Source organism: Acromyrmex echinatior, chromosome 7 (genome assembly GCF_024713525.1).
Source record: "Acromyrmex echinatior isolate Ae372 chromosome 7, ASM2471352v2, whole genome shotgun sequence".
NCBI classification, from domain to species: Eukaryota; Metazoa; Arthropoda; class Insecta; order Hymenoptera; family Formicidae; genus Acromyrmex; species Acromyrmex echinatior.
In genome coordinates, this window is record NC_141858.1 from 6,720,170 (window position 1) to 6,729,952 (window position 9,783).

General features: G+C 31.3%; 1 protein-coding gene across 5 annotated transcripts in view; it reads right to left on the reverse strand.

Annotated features, from left to right (window-relative positions):
- Positions 1-9,783, reverse strand: part of LOC105154855 (tyrosine-protein phosphatase non-receptor type 11) — a 46,885-nt gene that overhangs the window by 5,824 nt on the left and 31,278 nt on the right. For 4 of the 5 annotated variants that reach the window (XM_011070621.2, XM_011070620.2, XM_087407550.1 and 1 more), the window contains one exon: positions 2,654-2,870. In XM_011070621.2, the coding sequence (XP_011068923.1) occupies positions 2,654-2,870 (217 nt within the window). Of the gene's footprint in view, positions 1-289; positions 1,389-2,653; positions 2,871-9,783 lie in introns of those variants that run through there. The other variant, XM_087407549.1, reaches the window with a different exon arrangement.

The window sequence follows — 9,783 nt, forward strand, 5'->3', positions numbered from 1 at the left end:
GATGTCCGGTAAGTTTTGACAAAGCGCTCTTGTGTAAATAGAGCGGACTAAACTGAACCGAAAAGTTCTACTATACCATTTTGCAATTTTCACAATAATTAACAAGATATTAATTACTAAAAATTACTGAATATTGGTTTCAATAATTTTTTACTCAAATACTATTAACTTTATAGAAAAATAGCAAAAGATAAAAATTGATTATTTTCTTCTCATAGAACTCTAAGAATTTTTTCAGAATTTTGTAACTTTTTAGTACTGCATTTTCTTATATATATATTGGTAACTATTTTTACCAACATGAGAAAAAACAATATCGAAAAATTCTGAAAAAATTCTCAAAACTTTATGACAAGAAAATAAACAATTTTTGTCTTTTGCTGTTTTTCTGTAAAGTTAATAGTATTTGAGTAAAAAATTATTGAAGCCAATATTCGGCAATTTTTAATAATTAATATCTTGTTAAATATTGCAAAAATTGCAAAAATTGCAAAGTAGTAGACGATTTTCGATTCAGTTCAGTCTATTTTATCTGCACACAAGCGCTTTGTCAAAACTTACCGGAACCTGCATATAATGAAAAAATTTTTATTTAGTGTTATATTAGAATAAAAGTAGCAAAAGAGATGTTACAATTTCTCTTCGTTCTTTTACAATGTCATCCCGTATGTATTTTTTTATATGAGATTACAGATTTTGAATAAAAATTAATTTTTTAAAATTAAATGTCAATTTTTTATAAGAATTCTTATTTTTATAAATTTCGAAATTGTAAGATTTTATGTCCTGAACTTGAGCATTTAAATTTAAAAAATTTGTTGACATATTTTTTTATTAAAATATAAATTTTGAACTTTATTTTCCTTTTTTAATTACTAGATTTAATCAAAAGTTATAAATTTTTAAGCGTATCACTACCATACTCACATGTGTTCACATTTTTGCATAAATAAAATATTTAAACAAATAGTTTTGTTAAATTATATATAAATCTTTCATTTATAATATTTTTTAAACCTCTTAATCCATTAAAAACAAATATAATTGCTGCAGAACGTAATTTTTGAACAGTAATTTTTATTTCCCCACTGTGCTTCGATATTTGAGACTGAGTTAATAAGCGAAGTGGATATTAGTGAAGTAGTACAGTAACTCTCTAAGGTTTTATAATTAATATTTGCTTGGTTATCCCCATTTTCTTCGATTTAGGAGATTATATTTATCTATAGTCCTTTAGTCTTTGAGCGAATTTCTAAATACTGCTTTTGCACTATAATTAAAACTGTGTCGCTTCTTGTCTAGCACAGGAAATTTCTTGTCCAGCACATGTTCAAATTAACTTCAAATGCAATTATCTTTTGAACATGCCTGGTTACTCTTCCCCTCCCCTTAAAATGATACGTATGTATAGAGAATATCATTATCTTAAAATAGTAAAAGCTTCAAATCTTAAGAAAATTTTGCGATACAATCACCTTAAGGCTCCTGAGTAGTTCTGAATAATCGCCGAGGCTATATTGAAATTGTGACGTTAGAAACAAAGAATGAATTTATATTACATTTGCCATTTGTAGATAAAGACAATTTGAATAAATTTAAATGACAAGATCGCTTTAAAACACACACAAGCACGAGTCCATGTACATGCATGTGCTCGATTCAGCGCACCAAGAGCAAACGAGACAGCGAGCGGTCCTTCTTCGCTTGCTTCTAGCGACCAAAAATGCTTTTTTGGCAATCTCGACCGCTCGGCGTATATCAGCAAGAGGGGTCTGCAGGGGGGGGGAGGTATATTAATACAATTTATTAAAACAATAATAAGAAAGAGAAATCATAATAATATTATATAAATTATTATGATTTCTCTTTCTTATTCTTATATTATTATCTTATCTTATTATTATATGTGGATTGATGATAATAATATTATAAATTATTATAATAATATTATATGATAAAATTATAAATAATTTTTTATCTATCAATTGGAAAGTAAAATGGAATTTTTTTTTACAGTGTTGTTTTAAAACTCAACTCATAACATAAATTATTTCAAAAATTATATAAAAATATTATTTGATCTAATATACATTTATTACTAACTGGATTACATATTTCGGAAAAGAAACTGAAAAAAACAAAAAAAAACAAGATTCAATTTTGGAATCTTCAGCATTCCAATCTCGTATCTTACGAGTTCGACCATACGAGCTTCTTGATATTCGAGTTTATGAAAGGGATATATAATGCGCATTAAAAATCGTAAATAATTAAATATCTCGTAAACTGTTGCGTTTTGACATAATTTATACTATTTTGAATTAATGGAAGGAATATACTATTATTACAATTTATTAGAACTTATGTTATTTAGAATGCCCCTCGTCCTTTACTGATATACGCCGAGAGTGGTCGAGATTACCGAGAAAGCATTTTCGGTCGATTGAAACACGCGACTAAAGTGAGAAAGACGGCTCGCTGTCTCGTTCACTTTCGGCGCCGAAGGGGAGTACATAGCCGAAGGGGATCGTGCGTATGTGTGTGGGACTATCGGTTTCGCTAGACCGCCGTCTGATTCTGTGCCACCACCGTCAACGCAAAGTTCTTAACTGAGTACTCAGGAGCTTTAATGGGTAACTGTCCTTATACTTACCATGAAGTTTAATTTGATCTAAAATCATATCGATAACAATGAATGTGCCAGTCCGGCCAATTCCAGCACTACAATGAACAAGAATTGGTCCTATGCATGGTTCATCCTGATCTTTTGGAACCAAAGATGCCGCAATTGATTCTTGCCTGGCATTTACATCATGTAAAAAGTTCAATACACAACCAGGATCTGATGGAACACCGTGATCAGGCCACGCCTTAAATCAAATATAAAAATTTAATTCTGATCTTATTTTATACAATTCATTACACAGAATATGTGTTGATTATATTTAATTACATAATATTCATTAATAAAATACACTTCATAAATTTTTTTGAAATATACAAATAAAGAATAAAATATTACTCGAATTAATAACTTGTTGAAAGTTTATTCGGTAACAATTATATCAAACAAGAGACATCCCGCTTCGATGACTTTGATCTTGGTACATATTATCAAGATCATAATCCTGATTAATCTTCGACAAGTTTTATCAGTCGTTAAAAATGTTATTAATAAAATAATTTTTATAAAAGGAATAATTTTTATAAAGGAATAATTTTTATAATTTTTGGACATAAAATATTAGTAGGCACGATAGTGTATCGGTAAGACAAGCGCAACAACACTACTGTGTTCCTTTACGCGAGACTACGAGTTGTGGGGAATCGAGATTACTGGATCTCAATAACGGCTGAACCGATCAAGGTCTGCGTACATTCAATCAATAGCTTCCACTCAAACTGTATAATAAAAGTGCTTTTTTTCTACATGCCCTACGAGCAGAGATATTACGATGCAAAGTTCCGATATGAAACTTTTAAAGATACGTCGTCGTTATTATCATTATCATTGGGCGCGTTCAAGTTACCAAAGCGACTAAACCTGCCCGAGCAAATGAGCGTAATTGATTGTTACTTAAAGATCCAACCAATCATATTCAATCGCTCGGTAAGCATACCTAGCCGCTTTATTGTCTTGAATTTGTCTATTATATTGTTCATGTTCAACGTTCAGCCAGAATGTACTGTTGGACATTTTGGCACGAGAGTGCGCTAGTGCATTGGTGGCAAAAAGCGGTTTAATACTGCATGGTTTCGGAAACACTGCCAATATCGAACGTAGCCATTCTCTGCATTTTACACTTATATCTATATAATGTAACTTAATATTTAACAAAAGGAGGAAACAAAATTATACGCTAATATTGATAACTAAGTTAGAAAATGATAATGACAAAGCGATTTATTCGACCTCGATCTCCATTTGTTTATAATTTAATATAATATATAACAAAAATAATCGAACGGAAACAAAACTATACACTATATTTGTTAACAAAGCTAGAAGATGATAATGATAAAGCGATCTATTCGACATTGATCTCCATTTATTTATAACTTAATATTTAATAAAAGGAGATCGAATGGAAATGAAATTATAGATATTTTTCAGAATATTATCATCTTTCTAATAGAATGTTTGATAGAATGTTGTTAAGCATCAAATTATTAAAATTACTTGTCAATTTAATTTCTGATATTACTGTAGTAGTTTAATTGCGTTTATAAGTCCGGAAAACCAATTCGGCGCGCAATTTTATATATATATATATATATAATATAATACATATACAGGGTGTCCCATTTTAATGGCCCACTTCAAATAACTTTTTTATTTTTGATCTTAGAAAAAAATGTTTCAGACAAAAGTTATATGGCTTTGAGGGGAATAAGATGGTGCCATTAGTTTGATCATACTGTGACCTTGAATAGTTGCTTAAAGGTAACCTTCAATTTCTTAAATGGAACTCCTACTTTTTATTACGCATTCTTGTAGATCATCTCGAGAGCTTTCCAAAATGCTTTAATTAAGTTAATTTTTATTAAATATTTTTCGAGTTATAAAATTACGAGTTGCAAATTACAGCACCGCTAGTATTAGCATTACCCAAGATGTCCAACCGACGCCTAAAACCTCTTGAATGTTGTTCATGACCTGGATAATATTTGTTAAGATCAAGGTCGTATCTCTTATTTTCATTTTTATAGAAATGTAATTTTTAGTGCAAAAATGAAAATAAAAGGAACAACCTCCAATGACCTTGATCTTGATTTTAACCGTCGGATACCTTGGGTAATGCTAATGTCGGTGATGCTGTAACTTGCAAGTCCGTGAAGCCCGATAATTAACACTTAGAGAGAACGAAATTATTCAAATAAATGTGATTTACCAAGGATTAAATTTTTGACAGCAGTTCGTTTTGTTCTAGACTCCACGGTTTTTACATTTAACAATATTAGAGGAAAGACTCCTATTATGCCGAGTTCATTTTGAGTAAATGCTAGAATTGAGTAAATGTCTAAAATTCTATAGGCAGAATTTAAAAAAAAATAATAGGTCATTTTGTGAAAATAATAGGGAATTTAATAAGCTTTAAGATAATGTTACATAAAATTTAATTCAAATTTCATTTTTTTTTGAAAATTAAAGAAATGTAAAAAAAAAGTGAGCAAATCGCAAAGTTAAAAAATTGTGCTCCTAATGAGATGCCCCGAGAAATCGATAGTAAAATGCAAAGTATATCAGTATTGCAATTAAAAAATTTTATTTAATGTTTCTAAAATACAAACAAACACAGCCAATGTGCGCGAAAAATGAGCATGCGATAGATTATATCCAGAACTCGTTTTCAGGTAGTTGGAATCAAGCAAGCAGATATAGGCATTCGACGTCCATTCCAGTTGTCTTTTTTATTATTGTACAATAACATTTATACTTTAGTAACGATTTTCACTATAACATAAGAGCATGTTATTTCATATTATATATCAATACCCTGGGTATCTCATATTACGATTTCCATGCCTTATGATTTTACGATCATCAAATTTAACTTCTGTAATTAAACAATTCAACATATCCCCTATTTTTCTAGTACGACCTTATTCTATCACTACATAAAGAATTTATTGCCGAATATTTATTTATTAAATAATAAACAAGGTTTAAATGCTCATCTCAATGAAACTTGAAGACATCCAAATTCTAACATCTTGTTTTACAATGACTACAGGCATGATCTAATAATGAATTTTCTACTAAATAGTTTTCAATCCAAGAGCAATAAATTCATAGTGGAACCAATAGATAGCGTTTATTACTTTAGCAGAAACCCTGCTATCTTATATTAGGCGCTATCTCATTAATAAGGGGCTTTCCTCTATATATAAACAAAGCTTTGGCACACCCATGGACTCTCCGTTGTCACTCATCATTGCTGACTTGGTGCTGCAAAGATTAGAACGTAGTGCATTGTTGTCTTTCAATAACCAATTACTTTTTTATTACCATTACGTGGATGATTTATACACTGTGGTACCGTCATCTCAAATTGATTGATTCTTTATTTAAATGTTTTAATTCCATCCTCGTCTTCAGTTCACTTAGAGGTTGGAGACGATTCATTAAATTTTTTAGATATCATCATAAGGAAAAAGAAAAATTCTTAACATTTAATTGGTATCATAAGCAAAATTTTTCTAAGCAGATATTTGAATTTTTATTTCAATCATCCAATATCTCAAAAAAAAGACACCATTATAGATCTAGTAAACGAAATACAATATTTTTATTATCGGATGACGTAATCGTAAATCACACAGAAAATTTAAAATTTATAATTAACATCTTACTTGGGAACGACTATTCACTCAAATTCATTTTTGATACTATTAATAAAAAAATTCGAAAGATTTTTCTGCGATGAAAAACAGAAGTGCAAGGTCCTTCCAACACTGATAATTCAACCGATCGGACCTCGTGGTTCATAGTTCCGTTCATCCCTTCTATTACTGTAAAATTCAACCAATTTAACAGTAGAGACATCAAGGTTCCTTTTATAGTTTCAATAAATTACAGAAATTTATTAAAGTCCAAAAAGATCCCCTCACCCATTTATCTAAGAGCAATGTAGTCTACAAAATCATGTGCAAAGATTGCGATGCTTCATATGTGGGACAGATAATTAAAAAAAAATAATAAAAAGAAAAAAAAGAAAAAAAGAAAAAACTAGAATTGCCGAACATCGCATTCTTTGGAATACTGCTCGTTCCGTGATAATCTGAAGATTGCATCTTGGGCATGATTTTGACTGAGAGAATATTAAAATTGTAGATGAGGAACCATGTTAAAAAAACATTGGATTTCAGAGATGCTCAATATCAAGAAACAGAAATACAACATTAATTTACAGAGAGATACAGAAGACCTTCACAAGGCTTACATATTAATCGTAAACAAGACACGACATTGTAGCATTAAATTTATGTTTTAACTATAAGCTTCTCTAATCAGCGTTAGACTACCGTAACTGTCATACAGTAAAATTTTAATTCTCGTGTGACATTTTATGTATCTTTACATATTTTTAACTTTAATTCATAACTGATAGTTTAGATATTTTTATTTCCGACTATACTTTTTATTAGTATTTATTATTTAATTACATTGATTATCTTAATCAATTTATTTTGATATCGGATACAAATCATGCGAAGGATAATTGTATTGCCATTTCAAAGAGTGTCGATATTGTTTCTATTTATTTTAATTTATAATTCTATCCTAATGGAACATTTGAAAATTCTCTAACCAGTCTTTCAACCGAGCAATTTCGTTCTCTCTACATAACGTGTCAGTTATCAGGCTTCATCTTACATATCTCGATTTTCTCTGCGTCAATTCTAATATTTAATCTATTGTTTAATAATCTATTGTTACTGCGTCTATTCAAAGTATCTGAGGATGGCACATGAAATGTAATATATGTATATATTGCAATATTCATAACTCACATTTTACGAATATAATTAAATGTTTTATATTTCGTATGTTAAGATTTTAAATTTGACTCTTATATGCCCTTCATTTTCTTTACATTATTATTTAATAGTAAAAGTCCTTTAATTTTATCAATAAAAATTAAAGATAGTACTACTTGAATTATATTCTTAATTTATGGAATTTAATTCAGCGCTAGTTATTGATATCAAATCTTTTATACGAATGATACAAAAATTTTATGAAATTTAACTTAATGTCAGTTGTGTTTAATATCAAATATTTTATACAAATAATACATATCATTAGAATTAAGTAAATAACAAAGATAATACCAATTGGGTTTTACTTTTTAATTTTATAGAATTGAACTTAATTAGTTAAGACTATAACATATGGATTTTAATTTTTAATTTGATACAGTTTTTTTCGAAGAGTAATTTTTGACAAAGAATTAAAACTGCCATTACTTGGGTTAGAATAAAAAGACCTTCAATAAGAATATCTTTGAAGAGGAATTAAAACTACTACTACTTGGGTTGGACTACTACTACTTAAGTTTTATTCGAGAAGCACGTCTTAGTGCCTCTCTTCATCTTTTTTAAAAAGGTAAGTTTGTACTTATATATTTTACTATATATTTTACATATATTCTGCTATAATTTAATAATGTTCTTCTTTTATGCCAAAAACGGAATAAAGATAAAAGAGATATTTTACGTGATATGAGATCCACTCCATCTTCCCTCCTGCCTAGGCGAAAATCGATCGTCTATAGGCAGGGAGGAGATAGGGTGGACCTCGCTTCCATGGAAAGTCGGATCCCTCTGTCGGGAACACATACTGTATCTATACAGAATGATCTAGATCCGCACGGACCGACACATACGAGGTCTGTTCAAAAACTATCGCGAATTTTGTGTTTTTTCAAAAATTATTTATTTATTCATGAATATCTATTTTGTCCCCTTCAAAGTAATCCCCATCAGATATTATACACTTGTGCCAACGTTTTTTCCAATCCTCGAAGCACTTCAAAAAATCATTTTTTGTGATCTTGTTCAGCTCCTCCTTCGATGCCGTCTTTATCTCCTCAATCGTAGCGTAGCGTCGTCCTTTCATGGGCCTCTTCAGTTTCGGGAACAAGAAAAAGTCACAGGGGGCCAGATCTGGGGAATACGGTGGCTGCGGCATCATTAGTGTGTTGTTTTTGGCCAAAAATTCGCGCACAAGCAACAATATGTGAGCAAGGGCGTTATCATGGTGCAAAAGCCAATTTTTGTTCTTCCACAAATCCGGGCGTTTCTGGCGGATTGCTTCGCGCAAATTGCGCATAACTTGCAGGTAATATTCCTTATTGACCGTTCTACCCTATGGCAAGAACTCATGATGCACCACGCCCTTGCAATCGAAGAAAACTGTAAGCAAAACCTTCACATTCGACCGAACTTGGCGCGCTTTTTTCGGTCTTGGCTCGTGCGGCAGCTTCCATTGGGATGATTGAGCTTTGGTTTTCACGTCATAACCATAAATCCATGATTCGCCACTAGTTATGACCCTCTGGAGCACATTTGGGTCGTCGCGGACAGAGTCCAACAGCTCCTTAGCAATGCGATGCTGTTTTTGGTCGAAATTGAGCAATTTTGGTACGAATTTCGCGACGATCCGTCTCATGCCCAAATCATTGGTAAAAATCGAATGGCATAAGCCAATCGATATGTTTAGGTCCTCAGCAACTTCTCTAACGGTGATTCGACGATTGGCCAATACTATTTTCTTCATCAATGTTTTCGTCTGTTGTTGACGTGCTCGGGCGTCCGGCACGCTCTTCGTCGTTCACATCTTCTCGGCCCTCTGAGAACATTTAGTACCACCGATAAACGTTGCTTCGGTCCAAGGTAGCTTCACCATATGCCACAGTCAACATTCGGAATGCGTCCGCGCACTTAATTTTGTTTTTCACACAAAATTTGATACAGATTCTTTGATCCATTTTTTGGAATAGGCAAAAATCGAAGACGAGCCAAAACACGTGCAAGCAAAGCAGCTGTCAAAAATTAACTGAACATTCAAAATGGCCGAACTTGTCGGTATAAGTGAGAGACATGAGTACCAACATAACGCTATAAAAAAATCGAAAATCGAATATACGTAACCCGCGGAAATTCAAAATTCGCGATACTTTTTGAACAGACCTCGTACATATTCCTCATGAAAAAGTGAATCGAAAATGTCAATAGCAAAATGTTGTGATATCAATAGTTTTTAAACGGTATTTAAAA